We start from the raw sequence: 26,286 nt of genomic DNA on the forward strand, positions 1-26,286 counted from the left end.
TAATAAAATAACAATAATAATAATAATAATGACTATAATAATAATGACTATAATAATAAAAATAATAAAAATAACGAATGACTTTGATAATAATAATAATAATGATAATAATAATAATAATAATAATAATGATAATAATAATAATAATAATAATAATAATGATAATAATAATAATAATAATAATAATGATGACAATAATAATTATAATAATTATAATGATAATAATTATTTATTATAATAATAATATTAATAATAATAATAATAATAGTAAAATAATGATAATAATAAGAATGATAATGATAATGATAACAACTACTCACTATAATAATAATAATAATAATAATAATAATAATAATAATAATAATAATAATAGTTATAATAATATTAAAATAATAATAATAGTTATAATAATATCTGGGATAATTCAGGCTCTGGGGACAGAGTGGGCTTGTCATTAAACAGGTGCATTATTGGTAACTGTGGTTCATTCACTGTTGTTGCTTAGTGAGTGTATTGATTTCCTCAAGGCTGTGGTCATGATCAATACACAATCAATAAAATGAAAATATTAAACTAACACTAAAGGTTAGAGTATTTTTCTTTCCTTGGCTTCAGAATTGATTTTTATGGTTTTATAATGGCTTCACATTAAGATATCACCGTGTCTCTGATGTAGAGGATTAAAGAGTGAGTGATCAAAGCTCCTCAGCCATGAGTCTGTTGGCAGCTTCACCACAGGCAGAGCTGCTGTCATCTTAAAGATCTTTATGAAGCAGATAAAAAACTAATTAACGTTTAAAAACCTTATCCAGGATATAAAGCTCCACATCACATTAACACAACGATTCTCAAACAGGCCTGAAGTTAGGAGGAGTTATGTCTCCCCCTTCTGCATTCTTTATGTACTTCTTTATCTACTGTTCCTACTGATCAATCAATGCCCTTCCCTATGATGTTTTTTCTTTCACAAATACCATATATATGTTAATTAGTGATTATTACAATGTAAAGATTATAGCTCTTTACAGACTAAACTTAACTGAAGTAAAAATGGATATAATGAAAGGGTAGTAATAAATGCCCTGAGTTTCTGTTAGTTAAGATTTGTCTCTCTCTGTGTTAATTGTGGTCTTTCTTTCATGTGTTCTTTATTCCATTTAATGTGTAGTTATTGCTCCCTGCATTTCCTGTGTTATTTTGGTAGTTATTGATCCCTGTGTTTTCAGGTCTAGTTTTACTTTCTGTGTTTTCCCTCCTTTTTGATGGTCTACACCTGGTCCTGATTGTTCTCACCTGTGTCTTGTTACTCGTTAGTGTGTGTATTTAGTCTCTGCGTCTGTGTCACTTTATGTTTTCCTGCATGTTCCTGTGTTCGCAGTGCTCTCAGTGTTCTTGTTTTTACACAGGTTTGTTGTAAGTTTATGTTTTTTTTAAATTAAACCTTTAATTTAATCTGCAGTTTAGTTTTGTGACACTGTGACAGTATTAAAAATAACAGTCATAGTTATAAATAAAATACCTTTACTCATAAGTTCACGTAAGGCCTTTCAGTGAATGTTAAACTGGTTTGTGTTGTTGTTGGTCTGCTTACTGTTGTTCCTCTAACGTCACAGTTTATAAGTTAAATATGGAATTGATCTCAGAAACATGCCTCTGTTCTAATCCTCTGATATTCACAGTGATGCTAACTCCATCAACGAGGGCGCTAACATTGCTCTGCTGCCAAAGGGAGGAGGAGGAGAGTGATTAAGAGGACTGAACAAGGAGCAGCAATACTACTGTGAGTGAACAACATAAGCTGATTGCTAACTGCTTCCTACTACCTGCTACCTGCTTCCTACTACTTGCTACCTCTTTCCTGCTTCCTACTACCAGCTCCAGACCAAAGGTGCAGAAGCTTGTGTCCGCTTACTTTAGTGCCACCGTGTGGCTGTGATGACTTTTACAGTCTAATTTAAGCTCTGAGTTTTCTGCCTCTTCCTGCACAGTATATTATTTATCTTTGCTCTTTTTTGTGTGTGTATTTTCTTTTAATTGTGCGAATAAATAAACATAAACATAAATATTTAATAAAGCAGTTAAAACAAAAATGTTTCTAGTACATGTGTCAGAAAGACTTTCTCACAGCTTTGATCAAACGTGTAGTTTTTTATTTTATTTATTCGTCCCTTTGTGATCAAAGAGGAACATCAGTTAAATTAATCCATTTTCCTCAGCTTATCCGGGTCAGGGTCTGGGTCTGGGTCCGGGTCCCAAGTTAACTGAGAGATTGGAGTTAATTGATCCTGTTTAATGTCTGTCTTCTTTTTAAACATGTATTTTGTTCTGTGTTTGTCTGGCTGCTTGTTGTCTCGGCCAAGACTCTAGAAAAAGATTTTTAAACTCAGAGTTTTTTTTTATTTAAAATATAATATTCCAAATGTTTTGATTGAGGCGCGTGCTTTAATGTAGGAACTCAAGTTTCATGGAAATCCTTAATAATTCTAATTCAGTGAAGCATGAAGAGAAAATGAACCGTCCATCATGAGACAGATTTCTTCCTGGAAATCAGAAAACTCATTAAGAGTTAGAAATGATGAAAGACTTAAATCAAAACAGCAAACATGACCCGTCTCCACCAACAGCAACAAACCAATTATTGTTTACGCCAAAGGAACAATTATTGAGCTTAGAAAATACATCTGCACTGAGGTCAACAAATAAAACACTCCACTTTTATCTAATATAATTATTTTAAACCTTATTATTTTTCCTTTTTGAAACAATCTTGTCGGAGCTTTTATTTCTGTGACTCAACATTTTACATGACGACGAAAACAATGTAAATCAATATCTAAAGACACTATCCAAGATCCACAGACAAATAAAAACACTTCTTACTTTATCCACTTTTTATTCAGCTCATTTCAAAGTTTCAGAAAATCTTAAGTCATAAATCTTAATATCTTTAATCTTTATTCTTCAATCATAAATCTCAATCTTTAATCTATAATCTTTATTCTTTAATCTTAAACCAGTCCTTCCAGTTTCATGTTGCATTTCTCGGGGAAATATAATTGCAAATTTTAAAGCTTTGTCACAAACTCAAACACAGCTTGAAATTAATCCATAAAATACTGAAAGCAGTTTTTAAAACTTTCAATGACTTTCTTCTCATGGACTGTGGAAGAAGAATTTTCAGTCCTGCAGCTCTGATCTTTGGTTCACGTTAAGCTTTGAGCACACAGACTTCGGCACTGCGGCTGAATGTCTGTCTGGTCAGTTATTTCAAAGTTTTAGGAGCTCGAGTGTGAGAGGAGCTTGTTAGTCTGTGAGAAAGAGGTGAGCTGTGTTGAAACCTCTCACCCAGTGTTGGCTGTCCCCTCCTTGACCCTGCAGAATAAGCAGGTCAGAGCGAACGGATGCTTCCCCAGGTTAGCACCTCACAGAGGATGTGTGATGCCCAGACACGGGTCAATACAGAGCTCCCATCATCACAACCCTCTGTGAGGAGTTCAGGCAGAACGTTTGTAGTTACTATTGTAGTTTAATACTGAAGACATCAAAACTATGAAATAATCTGGTTTTGCCATAATCTGGATTACAACAGTAGTCAAATAGGGCTATCCATTGTGTACTATAACCCTACCTCTGAACAACACATCTGATGCTCTCAAACACATTAAGAAGGCAAGTCATTCTACAAATGAACTCTTGACAAGGCTCATGTTAATTAGAAACCATTCCAGGAGACCACTTCATGAAGCAGACTGAGAGAATACCAAGAGTGTGCAAAGCTGTCATGAAGGAAAAAGGGGGGTACTTTACAGAATCTAAAATATAAAACATATTCTGCTTTTTTTAACACTTTTTTGTGAATTGAATTGAATAATCCCACATGTTCTTTCTTAGTTTTGTTGTCTTTGGTATTAATCTATAGTGTTTTTGACTGGTAGTGTATATAAATCAACAGAGGGCTGATCAGGAGGTGTAATGTTAAACCTACCTCACAGTCTGTTGAGCTTCAGATTAATAAGCAGCACCCCTCCTTCCTGTGAGCCTCTCCATGTTATCAAAGAGAGACGAGCTGACACGTGCATGTAGTGAAGCGTAACACCAGTTTGATGATGTGCTGCTTTAACATGAACGTCTTCTTTTGCAACTCGGTCGTCTTGAATTCATGAAAGCAGTTTTCCTCAGATGCATGCCTCGTAGCAGAATTAGCTCAAAGCTAATTTACATCTGAAGTCCTTTGGCAGGTCACGATTAAAACATCACATTAAATATGAGCCATGAAAACAGGCCTCATGATGGAGCCTGACAGAAGCAGAACATCTGAAACACACACACACACAGTGATTGTGATGTTTCCATTGTGACCTGCCAAAATCACGATTGTTACGTGATGCAGTCGACATCATTTCATTCAGATGTGTCCGCTCACATCGAGGACACGTTTGTCAAAGCCTGAAGGACATGTTAATGACAATATAATGCACAATATCTCTGTTTACAAACCAACATCTAACTTATTACTGAGGCTTCAGTTTATATAACATTTTATCTGGAGCTCTGAATTTAACCAACAGCTCTAATTGATGTATTGATCTATTGGACCTGGTGATATTTAAAGGGACAGTTTGTTTTTTAAAGCGGGTTGTTTGAGGTGTTTCACTCATATCTGACACAACCCCCCTGAGAGGAAGAAGAACCGTCCCTTTAATGTCACTAATGTCTCTCTGAATTAAATAATACTGAATAAATATCTGTTGGTTAACCAATAGTTTAAATAACACTAGTTATATATCGTTATGTGAGTAACTAGATCAGAAACATAACACACAGAGGAAAATGTTTTTCTGACATCGTGAAAAAATAAGTATAAGATCATAAAATAATACGATAAGTATAATAAAATAGCATAAGTATAGTAAAATAAGTGTAGTTAAATAGTAAAATAACAATAAATATAATAATATAATATAATATAAGTTTAATAAGATAATAAAATAGGAAGTATAATAAAAAAAGATTATAAAATGAGTACAATAAAATATTAGGTATAAGTACAATGAAATAAGATAAGTATAACCAAATACTGAGTATAATTAGTGTAATAAAGTAAGTATAATAAAATAAGTACAATAAGATAATAAGTGTAATAAAATGAGTATAATAAAAGGAGTATAATAAAATAAAAGGTATAAGTACAATAAAATAAGATTAGAAAATGACTAATAAAATATTAGGTTTAAGTATAATAAAATAATGAGTATAATAAAATATAAGGTATAAGTACAATAAAATAAGTATAATCAAATAATGAGTATAAGTATAATAAAATAAGTACAATAAAATAAGTAAAACAAAATAAGTATGATAAAACAATTATTTGAATAAAATAAGTGTCTTATTAAGTTTCAGGAAGCAGGAAAACTCAGAAACTGAAGGAGGACTCAGAAGAGATGCTTTTTGAAAGGATTCTCACATGGATGTGTTAATATTCACTTAATGACCTTTTATTGTTTGTATCATACCTTTTACTTGAAAACATGCTTTCATTTCTTTATTACATTGAAGACTTTCCGCAGAGAAAGCATGATCATGACGGTGAAACATTAAGTAGATGCTTGAGACCGTGCAGAACAAAAATTTGGCAAAGTGCATTCAGCCTGATGGAGACTGATTATAAAGCTCTCTGTGTTCTCTTTCAGCTTGAAACCCCAAATCAGGACATTGTTTGTGGGATAGAGACTGTAAATCCAGCGTGTGTAGAGTAATCATGTCAGTGAACGCAGCGCTGCAGAAACCATCTGGTGCACAAACAGCCAGCAGAGTCTGGCTGAGTCTCTTTCTAACACGCTGCATAACGCTGAAATCAAACACTGTTTCATGCACTTTACATTCAACTCAAACTGAATCAGGACATCATGTCCGCTTTAAATCCTTGAGTTGCATCAGCACACAGCATCAGGAGATATAAACACATTCATGATTTATTTCAGTTCTTTTTTTTATAAATACATTCACTGTTTAACAGCTCAGTGACATTCTGTAATCAGAGGACAACCAACATTTAAAACACGTCTCTGAAGCTACACTGAACATTCAAAGCTATCACAGCGTGAGACACCAACAGACACAGAGAGCAGGAGGTTCACGTCCACACACAGAAGAAGCTCCACAGAGAGCAGGAGGTTCAGCTCCACACACAGAAGAAGCTCCACAGAGAGCAGGAGGTTCACTTCCACACACAGAAGAAGCTCCACAGAGAGCAGGAGGTTCACATCCACACACAGAAGAAGCTCCACAGAGAGCAGGAGGTTCACTTCCACACACAGAAGAAGCTCCACAGAAAGCAGGAGGTTCACATCCACACACAGAAGAAGCTCCACAGAGACAGAGAGCAGGAAGTTCACTTCCACACACAGAAGAAGCTCCACAGAGAGCAGGAGGTTCACGTCCACACACAGAAGAAGCTCCACAGAGACAGAGAGCAGGAAGTTCACTTCCACACACAGAAGAAGCTCCACAGAGAGCAGGAGGTTCACTTCCACACACAGAAGAAGCTCCACAGAAAGCAGGAGGTTCACATCCACACACAGAAGAAGCTCCACAGAGACAGAGAGCAGGAAGTTCACTTCCACACACAGAAGAAGCTCCACAGAGAGCAGGTGGTTCACATCCACACACAGAAGAAGCTCCACAGAGAGCAGGAGGTTCACGTCCACACAGAAGAAGCTCCAGAGAGAGCAGGAGGTTCACATCCACACAGAAGAAGCTCCACAGAGAGCAGGAGGTCACGTCCAAACAGAAGAAACTCCACAGACACAGAGAGCAGGAGGTTCATGTCCACACACAGAAGAAGCTCCACAGACACAGAGAGCAGGAGGTTCATGTCCACACACAGAAGAAGCTCCACAGACACAGAGAGCAGGAGGTTCACGTCCACACACAGACACAGGGACACACAGGGATACAGCACAAAGTCAACTTACATCTTTTGGCAACATTTAAAGCAAAAGCACAACAAGTTATTCATAAAACTGTGATTCTGATAATAATCATTATTTATATATTTAACTTTAAAAGCACTCTGTGGATCGTGAAGGGTCGACATGTTCGGACCTCAGACTGAATCTGGTGTCTCTGAATCCTCTTTTTCAACCAACACGAGCCGGGTTGTTTTTCTGGGCTGGTGCTCGCGCTGTTTCGGAGCTGGATGAGCTTGCGAACCAGTGCAGGACTTGTTTGGTTTTCTGCCCACTCGAGCCCGTGGAAGAGGCACCTCATTACGTCAGATTTACATAACAGCTTTTCCCAGCAGCGCTAGTGCAAACTTTCCCTCACAACAACAATGGCGTACAATGACAGCTTTTCCCCTCGGCCGACCACTGCTTTGCCTTGGAATTCATTAGTCTCTTATATTTTCACTGCAGGACAATGGTGGAAACATTTTTGTTTGTGGTTTTGATCACGGCAACCTTGCCCCTGACTTAAGCGGTTTGCGGTTCTAGACCAGCAAAGAGTCGGAGCCGCTTCAGTCACAGTCCAAACACGAAAAGCCGGTTCTCAACTGAGCACCGGCCCTGAAACTGCCTTGTTCGAAAAGGGGTAAGAGAGTGTTGTTCTCAGACTGGCCTCCGTTCGAACCAATCAGACTCTATCAACAGATTCAAACCATGTTGAGCGATCACAGCCCATCTAATTCCTCCATCGTGACAACAGACGGTTGAGTTTCTATCTAACTCTTATTCTTCACTTCAGGCTCAGAGTTCTGCATGTGCGCTCTCAGTGAACAGTAGCTCGCCATGTGCTCGGTGTCACCTCGGCTCATCTCCTGATTTAACACCTTGTTCATCCTGGAGGTGTTGGCGCTCTTTTTTCCTGAGGACCCTGAATTAACAATAGCTTTTTGAACTGTTCATTACTGCCAGTCTGTGCTGGAGCTGTGCTGGTTAGAGGAAAGGTCACATGTTCTAATCAATCTTACCTCGGGCGCTGAGCCTCCTTATTTCCATATTTGATGTGTAATTGTACAGAAGGTCATCCTTTCTTCTGCAGTTCCGCTGCAGACTTCCCTAATTTCTGATCATTGATCGTTCATGCAAACAGCCCGGGCTGATCTTCACCGCTTCCTGCATTCATCACTGACTTGATGCTGTGCGTCACTCAGTCAGTGTGAAGCAGCCGGACTCAACCCTGTTCTAGAAACATTACTTATTGATTTGCAGTGTTGCTGAAAACATTTAAAGATAAACATTTAAAGATAGTTATGAGTCTGAATGTAAAAAAAAAACTCCAATTACATTCAAATGAGCCTCAGCTCATTGCTCATAGCACAAGTGAACACGTTTGCATGGTTTCAAACTAAACATGTCAAATATTGGAATCTCAACATTTACATGGTCGCATCGTGAACACAAAGATAGAAGAGCTGCAGCTGATGGAGGGAGCTCCTCTGTGCTCATGGATGGAGCTCCACAGTGTTGATGGAGGGAGCTCCTCGGTGTTGATGGAGGGAGCTCCTCGGTGTTGATGGAGGGAGCTCCTCGGTGTTGATGGAGGGGGCTCCACTGTGCTGATGGATGGAGCTTCTGTGTGCCGATGGAGGGAGCTCCTGTGTGCCGATGGAGGGAGCTCCTGTGTGCCGATGGAGGGAGCTCCTGGGTGCCGATGGAGGGAGCTCCTGGGTGCCGATGGAGGGAGCTCCTGTGTGCCGATGGAGGGAGCTCCTGGGTGCCGATGGAGGGAGCTCCTGGGTGCCGATGGAGGGAGCTCCTCCTGGGTGCTAATGGAGGGACCTTCTGGGTGCTGATGGAGGCAGTTGAATATGATTGAAGTAGCTGGTGGCTGTCTCCAGGTCCTCACAGCTCCTAGTTCATGAAGGAGAAACTCTTGATTCTGGTCTTGGTTAAAGAAAGACACACGTTGTCTCCTTTCATCCTCTGGATTAAAGACTTGAGTCACTGTGTAGACTTAATGGATGCTGCGTCTGTTACGACCTTTCTGTCCTCAGCAGATGATTGGTTGGATCAGACGCTGACTTCAGCCTCCGTTAGCAAATCAATGGATCTGATTTTATCGGTCACCTGATGTGATGTTGATTACTGAAGAAAAGCAGTGTAAAAACACATACGCATGGTCCTTTTCTCACACATACACACTCTCTCTCACACACACACACACACACACACACACACACACACACACACTCTCAAACACACACACGCACACAATCTCACACTGCCCTGTTCTTTACCTCTTTCTCTCTCTCTCTCTCTCTCTCTCTCTCTCTCTCTCTCTCTCTCACACACACACACAAACACAAACACTCACACACACTCTCTCTCTCTCACACACACACTCTCTCTCACACACACTCTCTCACACACAGTCCTCCTGGTAGCCTCTCCTGCCGTTGCTCAGACTTGCCGATGAATGGTTGGTGCTGCGTACGGAGCTCATGCGGGTGTTGTAGTGACTCGGACTCTGTGCGGTGCGTTCAAAGACCCTCCGGCAGCAGCAGCACAGCTGCTGGTTGAACTGCTTCTGGAAGCTCTTGCTCAGCAGGTACAGAGCGAAGGGGTTCAGGCAGGAGTTGGTGAAGGCCAGGATTCGAGCGACCACGCTGCACAAGAAGTGAGCCAGGGAAGTGTCCACCTGAAGGACGGCGAGCGGGGACATTACCATGAGAGAGACATCATCTAGGTCTGAATGCACTCTGAACACACAGAATGAGGAGCCTTCATAATCAGCTGCTGTTTCTTCCTCCTAAAAGCCCTCCATGACTACCACTAACCAGGATTATGCAACATGTTCCAGCGAGTAATTATGGCCTCTTTCATCCTAAAGCTGTCTCATGTGTTTATTCAGACCATCAAGTAATACTGACCTTGTCCTTCTACCCACACGACCTCCAGAGTGTGGAAAAAAAAAACATGAAACATTTCTCTGAGACATTTTCTTCTTCTGTGGCCTCGTGTGACACGAATTAACAGACCTAAATTCATTCAGAGAGCAGATGGGTCGCTGTGCTTACCTGTGAGTAGTGATAGGAGCGGTACAAGTAGATGACGTGACTGGGCAGCCAGCACAATGCAAAGAGACCAACAAACACCAGCACAGTCTTGGCCAGACGCTTCCTGGCTTCCACCTGTTGGATGAAGGAAAGTCTGTTTGAGTCTTTGGGACGAGACGCGGTCTGAGCTTTTAACCTCAAGGGATTCCACACGGTGGGACAAGAAGAAAATAAGATGTGTTTGAGTCAGTCTGAGATTTCAATGCGTTGATTCCTCCACATATTAAACAGGGATTTATTATTTGAAAGTTTTGAGTCTTCTTCAGAGATTAAAGGAGTAAAAATGAGCCGTCATTAATAGAAGTTTCATAACCAAACTTAAATAAAGTCAAAAACACATAAATAAAGGTAGATTACAAAGTTGTGTGAGAATAGACTAAACAAATAATAAATCACATGAAACATTAAAATACTCCCCTCCATAGGCATCACTAACACACCCCCTGCACTGGTTTCACTCCTACCTCACAGGCCCCACTCAGTTCATCCAACTAAAATCCTCCACTTCTCAACCCTCCCCCATCACTTCAGGTGTGAGCCCTGGGGCCCCTCCTCTTCATCACCTATCTTCTCCCACTCGGCAATATCTTCGCAAATTTGGCATTCACTTTCACTGCTTCGTGGATGACACCCAGCTCTACCTTTCCAGTAAACCCGACTCCACTCTCCCACCCTCCTCCCTCACCCTCTGCCTCTCTAAGATCAAATCCTGGTTCACCTCCAACTTCCTTCAACTTAACAGCAATAAAACAGAACTCCTCCTTTATAGGCACTAAATCCACCCTATCCAAAGCTGACAGTTTCTCCCTCACCATAGACAGTTCAACAGTGTCCCCCTCCCCTAAGACAAAGAGTCTGGGTGTCATCCTCGACAGCTCACTTTCTTTCAACTCTCACATCAATAACATAACCCAGTCTGCATACTTCCATCTCCGCAACATCAACCATCTCCGCCCCTCTCTCACCCCTTACACCACTGCCATCCTGGTCCACAGTCTTGTCTCCTCCCATATCGATTATTGTCATTCACTCCTCTTCGGTGTCCCTCACAAATCCCTCCATAAACTTCAGCTGGTCCAAAACTCTGCAGCCCGCATCATTACCAGAAACCCCTCCTTTCGCCACATCCCCCCCGTCCGCCAGCAGCTTCACTGGCTCCCGGTCAAACTCAGGAATAATTTTAAAATCCTCCTGTACACATTCAAGGCCTTTCACAACCTCTCCCCTCCCGTATCTGTCTGATCTCCTCCACATTGTCACCCCCTCTCGCTCCCTCAGGTCTTCCTCCTCCCTCCACCTCTCTGTGCCCCCTGCCCGTCTCAGCACCATGGGGAGCAGAGCTTTCAGTCGCTCTGCTCCCCAAGTCTGGAACTCACTCCCACCAGACATCAGAAACTCTGACTCACTACCCCTGTTCAAATTCAAACTTAAAACTCACCTGTTTCAAACTGCATTCCCTGTCTAATTGCACTGCCTAATTTTAACTTGGTGTAACTCTGCTTGTTTTTATTTATTTTATCACATTGTTTTTATTTATTGTGTTTTAATCTGTCTGTAAAGTGACCTTGAGTGTTTTTGAAAGGCGCTTCTAAATAAAATGTATTATTGTTATAACAGTTGAAACGGGTTTTTTCCTCGTGGTCGGCTGTCGCTCAAACTTCAGACTGAAAGCATGAAAACACTAACCTGCTGTCGGGCGTGAGCGTTCCCCTCCACAGGAAGGTTTGAAGCACTCCTCATCAGGCTGCGGGCGATGAAGGTGTAGTACACCGATATGACCAGCAGGGGGATGACATAGAAAATGAGGAAGGAGGCCATGGAGAGGATCTTTTGGTGCAGATCTCCAGCGTGAGGGTAAGGAGCGCAGGTGACAAAGCTCTCATTGGTGGAGGCGATGTTGAAGGTGTGGAGGTCAGAGAAGATGGCCTCGGGGATAGCCAAGACCAGCGAGAAGAGCCAGATAAGCGCCGCCCGCAGGACGATGCTGGTAGTGGTTCTCGATGTTTGGATGTCTAAGGGTTTCACAATGGCTCGGTACCTGAAGGAATGAAGACGGGAACAAAGAAGAGATAAATTATAAACATGATAAATACTCAAGACAACAATTACAGGGATCAGTTTCTGCAGTTCCGTGAGCTGCCGTAACGAGTCCAACTTGCTCTGTTCCTGTTCAGGGATTAAAAGGCTGCAGAGACGCAGAACTCAGGACGGCTACGTAGACACTTTAAAAACACGGACGTTGATTATCTGGAGGAAGGACGACAGAAATGTTTGAAATGAACCCGTCAGTGTCTGAATCTTTGAAGAGTGTCTCTGCACAGGTTTAACCCTTTCAAAGGAACAGTTGGGTAAGAAAGAAAGAGGAGGTCAGCAGGTTATTATTCTACTAAAAAACATTGAATACATGTTTTGAAAATGCAGCTCGGTTCCAGTTCAGTTTGTTTGCTCGGCTCAATCACAAACATTTCCTTGGAGCGACAAAGAAATGATTCCGAAGCGCTGCATCCTCATCAGGCGGCGCTCTTTGAACGAAACTGCACAACATCCTTTCTGTAACCTTGAACATCTTTCAGAACAAAGTGAGTATCGAGCAGGAGACTCTTCTCCTCCACCGTTAGTCTTCATCCGACCTTCAGATCAGAAAAGGTTGATGTAAAGGTCTCAAACAGCTCTTTACAACATCACACTCCTCCTGTCCTTTATTTCTTATTCTTAGATTTCATTCTCCTGATTCTCAGAGCAGCTCACATCCTCATTTCAAACTCTGATGAGCACAGTCTTTACAGTCTCATCTCTACATGCCAAACGTGCTCCAAACTCTTTAATGATTGCATCTTTGGGACATTTCACAGCCTTCACTGGCGCTGAAGCTTAAGACTGTCTAATATAAGAGAGGAAGACAGAGATAGAGGTGTATGTCACCGGGGACTGGGTCCTGAGACTGTACACCTGGATGAGTTTTCTCTGAGCCAATAAAATCCCTTCAGAGTGAGACCCTCGGCTCTGTGTCCTGCTCACCCTGTCAGCATAATAAACTGGGATAAACACCTGTTCCCTGTACTCTATCCTGACTGACCTGCTGCCTCCAGGTCAAATCATAGAAGATGATAATGTTCATCATAGCTTCACAGCGAACACTCATTCAGTTAGCTACAAGTCTTTGAACGGACTACAATAAACCCCTTCCTACAGTCACAAACACGAGACCTCCTGAGCTTCAGTCCAGTTTGAAAGACTCTGAGCTTCAGTCCAGTTTGAAAGTCTCTGAGCTTCAGTCCAGTTTCAAAGACTCTGAGCTTCAATCCAGTTTCAAAGACTTGTTTCTGAGCTTCAGTCCAGTTTCAAAGATTCGTTTCTGAGCTTCAGTCCAGTTTTAAGACTCTGAGCTTCAGTCCAGTTTTAAGACTCTGAGCTTCAGTCCAGTTTTAAAGACTCTGAGCTTCAGTCCAGTTTTAAGAATCTGAGCTTCAGTCCAGTTTTAAGACTCTGAGCTTCAGTCCAGTTTTAAGACTCTGAGCTTCAGTCCAGTTTTAAGACTGTGAGCTTCAGTCCAGTTTCAAAGACTCTGAGCTTCAGTCCAGTTTTAAGACTCTGAGCTTTGGTCCAGTTTCAAAGACTTGTTTCTGAGCTTCGGTCCAGTTTCAAAGACTCTGAGCTTCAGTCCAGTTTTAAGACTCTGAGCTTCAGTCCAGTTTCAAAGACTCTGAGCTTCAGTCCAGTTTTAAGACTGAGCTTCAGTCCAGTTTTAAGACTGAGCTTCAGTCCAGTTTTAAGACACTGAGCTTCTGTCCAGTTTCAAAGACTTGTTTCTGAGCTTCAGTCCAGTTTTAAAGACTCTGAGCTTCAGTCCAGTTTTAAGAATCTGAGCTTCAGTCCAGTTTTAAGACTGAGCTTCAGTCCAGTTTTAAGACACTGAGCTTCTGTCCAGTTTCAAAGACTTGTTTCTGAGCTTCAGTCCAGCTTTAAAGACTCTGAGCTTCAGTCCAGTTTTAAGACTCTGAGCTTCAGTCCAGTTTTAAGACTCTGAGCTTCAGTCCAGTTTTAAGACTCTGAGCTTCAGTCCAGTTTTAAGACTCTGAGCTTCAGTCCAGTTTTAAGACTCTGAGCTTCAGTCCAGTTTTAAGACTCTGAGCTTCAGTCCAGTTTTAAGACTCTGAGCTTCAGTCCAGTTTTAAGACTGAGCTTCAGTCCAGTTTCAAAGACTCTGAGCTTCAGTCCAGTTTTAAGACTCTGAGCTTTGGTCCAGTTTTAAGACTCTGAGCTTCAGTCCAGTTTCAAAGACTCTGAGCTTCAGTCCAGTTTTAAGACTTAGCTTCAGTCCAGTTTTAAGACTGAGCTTCAGTCCAGTTTTAAGACTGAGCTTCAGTCCAGTTTTAAGACACTGAGCTTCTGTCCAGTTTCAAAGACTTGTTTCTGAGCTTCAGTCCAGTTTCAAAGAATTGTTTCTGAGCTTCAGTCCAGTTTCAAAGACTCTGAGCTTCAGTCCAGTTTTAAGACTGAGCTTCAGTCCAGTTTTAAGACTGAGCTTCAGTCCAGTTTTAAGACACTGAGCTTCTGTCCAGTTTCAAAGACTTGTTTCTGAGCTTCAGTCCAGTTTCAAAGAATTGTTTCTGAGCTTCAGTCCAGTTTCAAAGACTCTGAGCTTCAGTCCAGTTTTAAGACTCTGAGCTTCAGTCCAGTTTCAAAGACTCTGAGCTTCTCTCCAGTTTTAAGACTCTGAGCTTCAGTCCAGTTTTAAAGACTCTGAGCTTCAGTCCAGTTTTAAGACTCTGAGCTTCAGTCCAGTTTCAAAGACTCTGAGCTTCAGTCCAGTTTTAAAGACTCTGAGCTTCAGTCTAGTTTTAAAGACTCTGAGCTTCAGTCCAGTTTTAAAGACTCTGAGCTTCAGTCCAGTTTTCAGACTCTGAGCTTCAGTCTAGTTTTCAGACTCTGAGCTTCAGTCCAGTTTTCAGACTCTGAGCTTCAGTCCAGCTTGAAAGACTCTGAGCTTCAGTCCAGATTTAAGACTCTGAGCTTCAGTCCAGTTTTAAGACTCTGAGCTTAAGTCCAGTTTTAAGACTCTGAGCTTCAGTCCAGTTTTAAGACTCTGAGCTTCAGTTCAGTTTCAAAGACTCTGAGCTCAGCAGCCAAACAGCAGAGTTTAACTTCACCGTTGTAAGAACTGAAGGACTTGCGTCAGGAGAAGCTCTCGGGGTGAACAGCTGTGATCGTCTCTTCATAAAGGGTCTGATATAATCAGATATAATATAGACTACATGAGGGGAGGATTAAGGTCCCACTAAGGATCTGTGGAGGATCCTCTCCTCCTCTGAGCCACAGATACCAGGTTTCTAACCCCAGGTGAGAGAGCTGAGCACATCATTCTTCTTCTTGATGTTTGACTTCTGTCTTCAGCGTGTTGATTAGCCGCTGTGTTTGACGCGTGCTGCATGAATGAAGCCGCCTCGCCCAGGGGAAGAAACACTCACAGACACAAACTGTTTCACAATAAATCAGCTGTATTTGAGAAATCTACAGCAAGCCAAGCCAAGTTCACGTCTGCGGCACACAGACGCACAGTTTCTTTTTCTTTTTTTTTTTTCTTTTTTTTTTTTCTTCTTTCTCTCTTCTCTTGTCTGCATATATATTTCTGGTTTGTGTCATGTTTGTCACAAACTGTCAAATATTCATGCAATTTATTCTTGCAGCAAAAGAAAAGAAAGAAAACCTTTTTCTTCTGTGCTTGTGACTGTGTGCATGCAACCATCACCATCCCTCTTAGAACTCTGGCCTATCTTTTATTGGCAGCTAATATCATGTTCTGTAAAAGAGGGCGTGCACACCTAGGTGGGCCAAAAAAAATAAAAAAAAATAAGAGAAAGTGAAAGAAAGATTACATAAGGATATACAAAGGGACAGGGAGAGAGAAGGAGAGAGAGACCTAACACACTTAGATGGAGAGGGACCATCTCACCATGATGCCAAAAAGAAAATCCGTGGGGTGATACTAATGATTAAGCAACCCTTAGTGTCCACAATCATTACTGAAGCTTGGGTCGCAGAGGGTTGCCGCCGTGCTGTGTTCTATTTGTGTAACAAGACCACCACTGGTGCAGATGAAACCACCTGGGTCAGACCAGCCGAGCGGTACGGCTCAGCACCCGGGCCGCGAGAGCAGTCAGACCGAAGGACCCAACCCGCCGCGGGAGACCCAGGCCAGGGGACAAGCCAAGGACCCAGACCGGAAGCAAGCAGGTACCGCCGGAGCACCCAGGGCGACCGCCAGGTCACCCAGTAGGAGGAAAGGGGGGCGAGGGGGGAGAGATCCCGCAGCCCCCCCAAGGGACACCCCCACAACACCACCCCCACAGCCCCCCAAGACGGAGCCAAAGGAGCCACCAGGGCCGAGGGGGCCCGGCACCAGGAGCAGACAGCCAGGCAGACGGGCCAGGACCGCGAGGGAACCCCGGGAAACCCGGCCCCGAGGGCAGCCGCGGACCAGGCCCCCACAGGGGAGGGGGCAGCAGGGGGGCGGAGGGTGACAGGGACACCAGCCACCCACCCAGCCCCGATGGGCCCCCAACGAGTAGGGCCGAGCCAAACACTAAGGCCCCGCCAAACCTGATCTGTGTGATTGTCAGACGCACAGTTTCTAAATGTGATCCTGCTCAGCATGATGCCAGTTTAAGAAGCACTACAGATGAACAGAGGCATGGATGACATGGATGGAGACAGGACTTAGAGGTGTTGGATGGTACATTAACACTCTCTGCTCAGTCTCACCTCTGATACATCATCTCTCTGCCATGTTGGACGCCTTCAAGCTGCAATTAGAGTATTGATTCCACGGAGAAGCTTTCCAAATGAATAAAAGTTCATCCTGAGAGACGACTCTGCCTTCTCCTGTTATTCCACAACATGGAGCAAACTGGGCCATCTTCGATTAAATTACACTTTAGAAATAACAAGATCGCTTTGATGGGGAGCAGTGTGAAAGCTTATACAACCACAGTTACACTCCTTTAACATGCTAACATATCAATAAACCAATCTTTATGATCAAATACTGAAACTAAAGAATGTATGCTCATTTTAGATGTGATTCCAGCTGGAACAGAGACAACAAACTCTGAATAGAACAGCAGCTGGAGGAACATCTAATGAGGTGAATGATCAACAGCTTCATTTACATAATTTATATTTTTTATTAAATAATACATTTTTCACTTTTAACATTTGATTCATTGTCTTGATTTAAAAGGCTTTACATTATTTACCAACCATCAAAATCTTCTTTTATCAACTTTTCAAAGCTCAAAGTCTCGTATCACATCCTGACAGACCCGACCACCACAAGAGGCTGTTCCTGGTCTAAACCTTCAGTTACGGTGAGAGCTGAGGATGTGATCTTCAGTACTCCATACGCTCCTGTTAGGGGTTATTTGGGGTCAAAGAAACATTGAGTTTCATCGTCTGTTAAAAGAGGTGGTTTTACCTTAAATATTCAGTTTCAGTTTGACTCTGCAATCCAGTTTTTATTTTTACACTAAAAACCTCTGAGGGGTAATAAGATTATGAAGGTTACGTTCGCCTGCATCGGTACAAACAGATTTCATTTTGACCTCGGGCCTCTGAAATAAATCACATCATAAATTCATGTTTCCATAAAATCAACGGCAGCGGTTAAAGTGAGCTCGGCTCTCATGGACAGGAAATCAAAATAACAACGACCTGTGTTAATGGCTGCACTCAACTGTTGTTCACCTCAGTGCTCTTCATGCAAAGTTACACAACTGTCACCTTTTACATTTTCTTAATGGATGCATTAAAAAATAACCCATTGTGAATAATCTTCAAGCCCCAGACTATCCCTTTAACCAGACTCTGAACATGTTTGATTTCACTGTAACAACGGCCATTTTAACATTTTAGCATTTTAATATTTTAGAATTTTAACATTTAAGCATTTCAATGTTTTAACATTTTAGCATTTCAATATTTTAACATATAAGCATTCTAACATTTTTGCATTTTACAATTTCAGCATCTTAACATTTTAGCATTTTACATTTTAACATTTAAGCATTTTAACATTTAAGCATTTCAACGTTTTAACATTTTTGCATTTTAACATTTAAGCATTTCAACGTTTTAACATTTTTGCATTAAAGCATTTTAGCATTTTAACATTTTTACATGTTACCAGCCTGTGTGTTAATGGGCCTCCCCTTGCCTCAGGTGTTTACTAAAGGACCTGCAGTTTTTTTTTTTGCACTTTTGCATTTGCTTCATTTTTCAGCACTGCTTGTTTTATCTTGCTTTAACTATCAACAGTGTTGATTAATAATTCATCATGTTTCTTTGTTTCTGTGTTTCTGTGGTTTAATGAGGATCACTGTTTGTAAGGTGTAAATCCTAACATGTTTTTATGTGCACACAAACATTGAAGCTGTTTCAGAGATCCTCCTGCCCTCTTTAAGGCTTATAGATAACCTTCTTTATATCAGACAGGGACAGCTGTTTGCTGTTTGCTGCAGGTTAAAGTCACCTGGATGATATCTGTCAGCAGAGGATGAATTATTGTTTTATTCTGACATTAATATCGATTCTGAAGCAACAGGTTGTCATCATGGTTTCCACTCGTGTCTACCAGAAGCACCCTGCTGTCTAATGCAGTCCAGATCAATACACTTAAATATTTGCTTTCATTAAGACAGAGTTCAAACTGTGGTCTGTGACTCATTTTGATAACGATAAGAATATGTCATGTGAATAATCTGTGATATAAGATTAATTCATGAATTCTGCTCGTTAGAGATTAAAGAGGATAATGAGCTGTAATCAGGGTCCTACCTGTCAGCAGAGAGTGCCGTAAGAGTGAACACAGACACACCGACAGAGGTGAGCTGGATGTAGGGGATGACTTTGCAGCCGACTCTCCCGAACAGCCACTCCTCCGACAGGTAGCGGCTCGCATCCACCGGCGCGCAGGTCACCAGCAGCAACACGTCCCCCAGAGCCAGGCTCGACATGAACAGGTTGGGCACATTGCGGATGGATTTGGCAGAACAAAACGTCCTGATGAGTGTGATGTTGCCTATAAGCCCAAACACACTGATTACACCGTACACTGAGGCGATGAACACGCCGGTGATCCACATGGTCCGTGCCGAGCTCTGGAGAGCTGTGACGCAGCGCGACGCGTTCAGGCTCAGATGCTCCATCTGTCCCTCAGCAGCAGCAGCAGCAGCGACTGTTTCCTCAAGTCTGACTTACAGCTGCGAGCTGCAGATATACATAAGGGCTCTAAAGGGTCAGGATGCGAAACGACAGAGGTGACAGTTTAGTGTCTATACCAGGGGTTCCCAAACTTTTCGGCCCACGAGCCCCAAAATATAAATGCCAAAGACTCACGACCCCCACTGTTCCTCAAAGTGGTTTAATGTGGCTTCATTTAGCTGGTCTGCAGAAAATTACCCTAAATGAGCATGTGACTGTTTCCTGTGCTGATATGAATTAATGCTTTTGATAATTAACTGTTCACTAACCCTAAACTTAAGAGTCATCTGGCAAAAAGAAAGGCAGAAAACTCATTAAGTTTCTATTTTCAAGGTTTTAATTCTTAAATTTTTTTTACCATAATGGATAAAATGTACTATTTTTAGATGACTTTTGTCATTCAAACTTTTTTATTGTATTTTTCAGTATTTCTTTATTCATCACAAGTTAACAAATTATATTTAAGTAATGCTGAAACCTGCAAGCGTTCAGGAAGGAACAATCAATATAATAATAATGCCTTTATTTGTATAGCCCTTTTCGATACAAGTAACAAAGTGCTTCACAAGGACAATAAAAACACAACAAAGAGAGGTATTATAATACATTCACAAAATAATTTTTTTTTACGATAAAAGTGTGTCCTTGAGTAGTGAAATAAAATGAGGGACTGACTGCAAGTCTGATTTACTCTGCAGGATGTTTGGCTGCAATATGTTTGCCTGAGGAGATAAACTCAGAGAAATAATAATAATTATTATGATAATAATAAAAAGATGTAAATAATTATTATACAAATTATAATAATAAAACTTATTATAATAATAATAAGCATACAGTTTTTATTCACATGGTTACTAAATGTTCTTATAAGAAGTGAAATGTTTGTCATTTTGAATCAGAACTCAGAGTTTCTTTCTCTGCTGGTTTCACAGAATCAATAAAAACAGACCAATAAAGCATCAATCAGTTCTTAGTGATAGAAACAAATTGATCTGAGCACGTTCTGTAAGCAGCAGATTTCCACTGGACGACAGGTTTTATATTTTTGAGAAGTCATCATCTTATCAGGAGGACTTCCTCACACCTTTTATGAACACAGAGCTTTTCGTGTTTTAGTCTCTTTGTTTGTATGATTCAGTCTCCTTCAGAACAGATCTTATATTTTATCATGTTTTTAACATAAAGATGTTTTATTAACTCCTTGACGCTCTGCTCAATCTGAGGCTGAGGAAACGAGATTTCACTTTTTAAAATGTGTTTTCATTTTTGACCAAACAAGTCTTTGAGACATTGATGAATATTCTGAGTTAACTAACAATGTCCTCACTACCCTCCGTCTGCTGGGACTCTTCATCTGCTTTATATTTCATATCAGTGTTTGTGTGAGCGGCAGGTTTACCCTTCAACCGGCTCGCAGGCGACTGTTTGTGCTTTGTCCTGAAGAGGTTTGACGTTAAGCTTCCATTAGGAATTATTCTGATAAATATAGAAATGATTTTAATACAGAGAGATGAAATATTATTGACGACCTTCTGCTGATTCACTTTAAGGATACCGCAGTCTGTAAGACTGCTGCCGTGCTTTCAGCTAAATTAAAGCTTAGCATGCTCACATTAGCAGAGCTAGCATGCTCACATTTAGCATACATGCAGCACATCAGTTTAATATCCTATATGCTCAACCACATCCATCACCGCTGCTTCCCACTGCCTCACTGTAATAAACTCATGGATGCAAGTAATTTCCTTAAACTTAATTGCAGTAAATCAGAACTTCTTCTCATAGGCCCAAAATCCCTCTATTCCAATATTCAAAAATGCTTTCTTCACCTCAAATACATCGCCCGTGTCCGCCCCTCCCTTTTCCTTCACTGCCGCTGAAACACTCATCCACACCTTCATCACCTCAAGGAAATAATTTTGAATACAGTTCTAATAAATTATAAAATTGTGCTGTGTCATTACAAAACATCATGTACACCATTGTTATGATACCATTTGGTGGCTCGAAGGGATATGTGAGTCTTGCAACTGTTAATTTTCTGAAAGCGTTTAAGATCAATTACTTGAAAAGTATAAATGATGTCATGTTGAGTCCCAAGGAATGAAATGACCCTCTGTTTTAAAGTATACAGTGATATTTACTTGATTCAATTGAAGTGTTATCTGTTTATCATTATGGTACAGGTCTGAAGTATTTACATTGATATGTTGTTACAATACAAATAGTTCCAAGGGGAACTAAGAGTGCAAATGGTAGTAAGCATGTGCTTAGTGATTGGAAGTTCAGCTCTTTGACAGAGGCCGGCTCTTTCAACTCGGCTCCGAAGAAGATCCAGCTCTTTCGACTCCCAAGCGGCTCTTAATTTAGGATCTTTTGTAGTAGGGTTAGGGTTGGATTAGGGTTAGGGTTGGGATTAGCGGTTATGGGTTATGATTAGATTAGGGTTGGGATTAGGGTTAGGTTTGATTAGGTTTTAAGATTAAGGTTTGGGTAGGGTTTGGGTAGGGTTAGGGTTAGGGTTATGATTAGGGTTAGGGTTAGGGTTAGGATTAGGTTAGGGTTATGATTAGGTCTGGGTAACGATTAGGGTTAGGGTTAGGATTAGGGTTAGGGTTATGATTAGGGTTAGGGTTAGGGTTAGGGTTAGGATTAGGGTTAGGGTTATGATTAGGATTAGGGTTAGGATTAGGGTTAGGGTTATGATTAGGATTAGGTTAGGGTTAGGATTAGGGTTAGGGTTAGGGTTGTGATTAGGGTACGGGTTAGGGTTAGCGTACGGGTTAGGATTAGGGGACGGGTTAGGGTTAGATTAGGGGTTAGGGTAGGGTTAAGATTAGGGTTAGGTTAGGGTTAGGGTTAGGAATTAGGGTTAGGGTTAGGGTTGAGTTAGGGGTTAGGTTAGGATTAGGGTTAGGGTTAGGATTAGGGTTAGGGTTAGGGTGTGATTAGGGTTAGGATTAGGTTAGGAGTAGGGTTAGGGGTTAGGTTAGGGGTTGGGTAGGGTTAGGGTTAGATTAGGGTTAGGGTTAGGATTAGGGTTAGGGTTAGGGTTATGATTAGGGTTAGGGTTAAGATTAGGGTTAGGATTAGGGTTAGGGTTAGGGTTAGGGTTAGGGTTAGGGTTAGATTAGGGTTAGGATTAGGGTTAGGTTAGGGTAGGGTTAGGGGTTAGGATTAGGTTAGGGGTAGAATAGGGTTAGGATTAGGGTTAGGGTTGATTGGGTTAGGGTTAGGGTTAGGATTAGGGTTAGGGGTTAGGATTAGGGTTAGGGTTAAGATCAGGGTTAGGGTTAGGATTAGGGTTAGGGTTAGGGTTATGATTAGGGTTAGGGTTAGGATTAGGGTTAGGGTTAGGGTTAGGATTAGGGTTAGGGTTAGGGTTAGGGTTATGATTAGGGTTAGGGTTAGGGTTAGGATTAGGGTTAGGGTTAAGATTAGGGTTAGGATTAGGGTTAGGGTTAGGGTTAGGATTAGGATTAGGGTTAGGGTTAGGTTAGGATTAGGGTTAGGGTTAAGATTAGGGTTAGGATTAGGGTTAGGGTTAGGGTATGGTTAGGATTAGGGTTAAGATCAGGGTTAGGGTTAGGATTAGGGTAGGTTAGGGTTATGTATTAGGGTTAGGGTTAGGATTAGGTTAGGGTTAGGGTTAGGATTAGGTTAGGGTTAGGGTTAGGGTTATGATAGGGTTAGGGTTAGGGTTAGGATTAGGGTTAGGGTTAAGATTAGGGTTAGGATTAGGGTAGGGTTAGGGTTAGGTTAGGATTAGGTTAGGGTTAGGGTTAGGATTAGGGTTAGGGTTAAGATTAGGGTTAGGATTAGGGTTAGGGTTAGGGTTAGGGTTAGGATTAGGATTAGGGTTAGGGTTAGGGTTAGGATTAGGTTAGGGTTTAAGATTAGGGTTAGGATTAGGTGTTAGGGTTAGGGTTCGGGTTAGAGTAGGGTTTAGGGTTAGATTAGGGTTAGGGGTTAGGGTTAGGGTTAGGATTAGGGTTAGGGTTAGGGTTAGGGTTAGGATTAGGGTTATGGGGTTATGATTAAGGTTAGGGTTAGAACCAGAACTAAATTTAAGCAACAGAACCAGAACCGAACCAGAACCGAACCAGAACCGAACCAGAACCTAACTCAAGCAAAAAGAACCAGATCCGAACCAGAACCAGATCCGAACCAGAACTGAACCAGAACCAAACTCAAGCAAACAGAAGCAGAACCAAACTCAAGCAAACAGAACCGAACCAGAACCTAACTCAAAGCAAAAAGAACCAGATCCGAACCAGAACCAGATCTGAACCAGAACTGAACCAGAACCAAACCCAAGCAAACCGAACCAGAACCGAACCAGAACCGAACCAGAACCGAACCAGAACCGAACCAGAACCGAACCAGAACTGAACCAGAACTGAACCAGAACCGAACCGGAACCGAACCAGAACCGACCGGAACCGGAACCGAACTAGAACCAGAACCAGAACCGAACCAATCTTAACCAAACAGAACCAGAAACCAAACTGAACAAGAACCAGAACCGAACCAGAACCGAACCAGAACCGAACCAGAACCGAACCAGAACCAGAACCAAACTCAACCAGTCAGAACCAGAACCAGAACCAAACTCAACCAAACAGAACCAGAACCAAACAGAACAAGAACCAGAACCGAACCAGAACCGAACCAGAACCGAACCAGAACCGAACCAGAACCGAACCAGAACCGAACTCAAGCAATCAGAACCAGAACCAACTCAAGCAATCAGAACCAGAACCAAACTCAAGCAAACAGAACCAGAACGAAACTCAAGCAATCAGAACAGAACCAAAATCAAGCAAACAGAACTAGAACCGTTTCGAGCAAACCCTACTAATGTCCTCAAGTTGGCATTAGAACAATCAGATGCCTCAGCTTGGATGGGCTGATCCGATTTCTCCTCTCAGTGAGTATTTTGCCCGGTTTTCAAGAAGACACTCTCGGAAGGAACAGATGAAGCCATGATACACAGCCTCCCCTCCATCACCTGTATCCTATATCTCATGTGATTGGTCGGATGGCCACCATGCTGACCAATCAAAACAAAGTTCTTCTGTGAGCAGCGCTGGGGCTGAGCACTGTGAGAGCTAAGCAGCGAAAGGAAAAAACTGGGAGCCGGCTCTCTCTCTGGATGCGAGCCGGCTCTTCTGATCCACTATAAAGCATCGACTCTCAGAGCCGCAGCTTTTGATCATGACACATCACTGATGTGCTAATCTGTGTTACAATTATGAGGGGGTCCTTGGACAATTTTTCTCACCTGTAAGGGGGTCCCTGGCTCCAAAAAGTTTGAGACCCCTGCTCTACAGTACACCCAACACCCTCCTCAACATATTGCAATACATACAAAACTCAGCTGCACGCCTCCTCACTCACACCCGCTCCAGAGACCACATCACCCCAGTCCTCCAGAACCTCCATTGGCTTCTCATCACCTCCAGAATACAGTACAAGTATAACGTATAATTGATTGATTTTTGTTTTTGTTTTTTGCTTTGCTTTGCTTTGCTTATCTATTGTATAATTCATTTTTTTGTAAAGTGTCTTAGAGAAACTTTTAAAGCGCTTTATAAATAAAATGTATTATTATTATTATTATTATTATTGAACTGAGCTAACTGTGAGGTTCAAATGAAGTGAATTCATTCTCTTTAAATCATTCTTTTCTTGTTCTTCTATTTGGACTGATGATCAACTTGACCAAAAGGTGGCGCTAGATGCTCTGCTAAGTGATCACAGTGGACTGTTTGAGTCCTGCTTCTCTCCTCAGTGATTTAACAAAGTTAATTTAGCAGCAGACCCAGCGTTAGCTCCCTCTCGTTAGCCAGATGCTTCTAGCTTTGTGCCATGCCGTATGCTAACAGAGAAACATGTTCTGTTAATGTTTGTGGTGGAGAAGAAGAAGTGTGGACTGAACAAGTGAGCCTTAAACTCAGCCTGAGTGTCCTTTGTACATAAAGATCATTTCAGTCCACATTTATTAATTTAGTAATAATTTAATATGTTTCTTTCTTTGTTTAGGACCATGACAATCATCATATGCAAACATTGGCGACTTAGAGGACAAAATAAACAGACATTAACTGCAAGCGTGTCCTGGTGGTTTGCAGCTCCAGTTTGAATCTGTATCACTATCCAACAGTTATCATCTTCACTTGTATTAAATATCCTCTGAGCCTTGAACCCTGAGCGTCTCCGTGTTCCCCTGATGAGATGCTAGCTCCTCTTCACACCTGTTCCCGGCTCTCTAAGTGTTCCTGTGTATTTGATCGACCTTGGTCTCTCTCCTCAGCCTTCATTTTCATCCTCTCTCTACTCATAACGTTTCTGTCCCTGACGTGTCTTCATCTCCACTCACAATCAGAGTCTGATTTTCACTCAAGTTCCGTTTCCCAAGAACAACATCTCTGTTCCCAAAACCAGAACAAAGGACACACAGCCATGCTGGTTCTGTTTGGCCTTGAGCGGGTTCATTACCATCAGAGGGCTTTAAAGAGGATGAAGGAGTGAGGAGGGACTGTGAGATGATCCGTCTCTTAGATTTGTGTCTTTTGGTTTGTTTGACAAAGTTGACATTCGTCCATCACCTGCTGCCGGTTGGTCTGTGTGTTTCTCTCTGTGAGGCTCTTTTCATCAGACAACCAGACATTGATGAATTGATCCACCCTGCCAGACGTGAGATGTTTCAACTCATCAAAAGTCTGGGGGTTCAGGAGTAGTGATGGGTAGTGGAGGTGATCGCCTGGGTACTATGAACGTGTGTAGTCTCTGGTGAATCTGTGTGTTTGAGTTTACTGTCCTCCATCGGAACGTGGCAGCATGTCTGAAGTCAGTGTGAGGGTGCTGTCACCTCCATCACACACCGGATCAAACTCGTCGTGTTTGGAGGAAGAAGAATGCTGAGTTGCATCACAAGAACACCATACCTACTGTGAAGCATG

General features: G+C 41.7%; 1 protein-coding gene and 1 long non-coding RNA gene across 3 annotated transcripts; one reads left to right on the top strand and one right to left on the bottom strand.

The window, feature by feature from the left end:
- Positions 1-1,339: 1,339 nt before the first annotated feature.
- Positions 1,340-25,528, top strand: LOC117810052. Of its 2 annotated transcripts, none has more exons than XR_004630675.1 (3): positions 1,340-1,413; positions 1,680-1,780; positions 25,367-25,528. It is a non-coding gene; the product is annotated as an uncharacterized LOC117810052 (long non-coding RNA). The 2 variants fall into 2 exon arrangements; XR_004630676.1 differs by lacking the exon at positions 25,367-25,528 and adding an exon at positions 1,876-2,035.
- grpr (gastrin-releasing peptide receptor) lies at positions 5,477-19,302 on the bottom strand. The gene is made up of 4 exons (XM_034679608.1): positions 18,893-19,302; positions 11,747-12,098; positions 10,022-10,135; positions 5,477-9,642 (listed from the first exon to the last, which is right to left on the bottom strand). Exons 1-4 carry the CDS (start codon positions 19,261-19,263, stop codon positions 9,367-9,369), a joined length of 1,113 nt encoding a protein of 370 aa, XP_034535499.1. The 5' UTR covers positions 19,264-19,302; the 3' UTR covers positions 5,477-9,366.
- Positions 25,529-26,286: the final 758 nt, after the last annotated feature.

The sequence above is a fragment of the Notolabrus celidotus genome, chromosome 3 (assembly GCF_009762535.1).
Source record: "Notolabrus celidotus isolate fNotCel1 chromosome 3, fNotCel1.pri, whole genome shotgun sequence".
NCBI classification, from domain to species: Eukaryota; Metazoa; Chordata; class Actinopteri; order Labriformes; family Labridae; genus Notolabrus; species Notolabrus celidotus.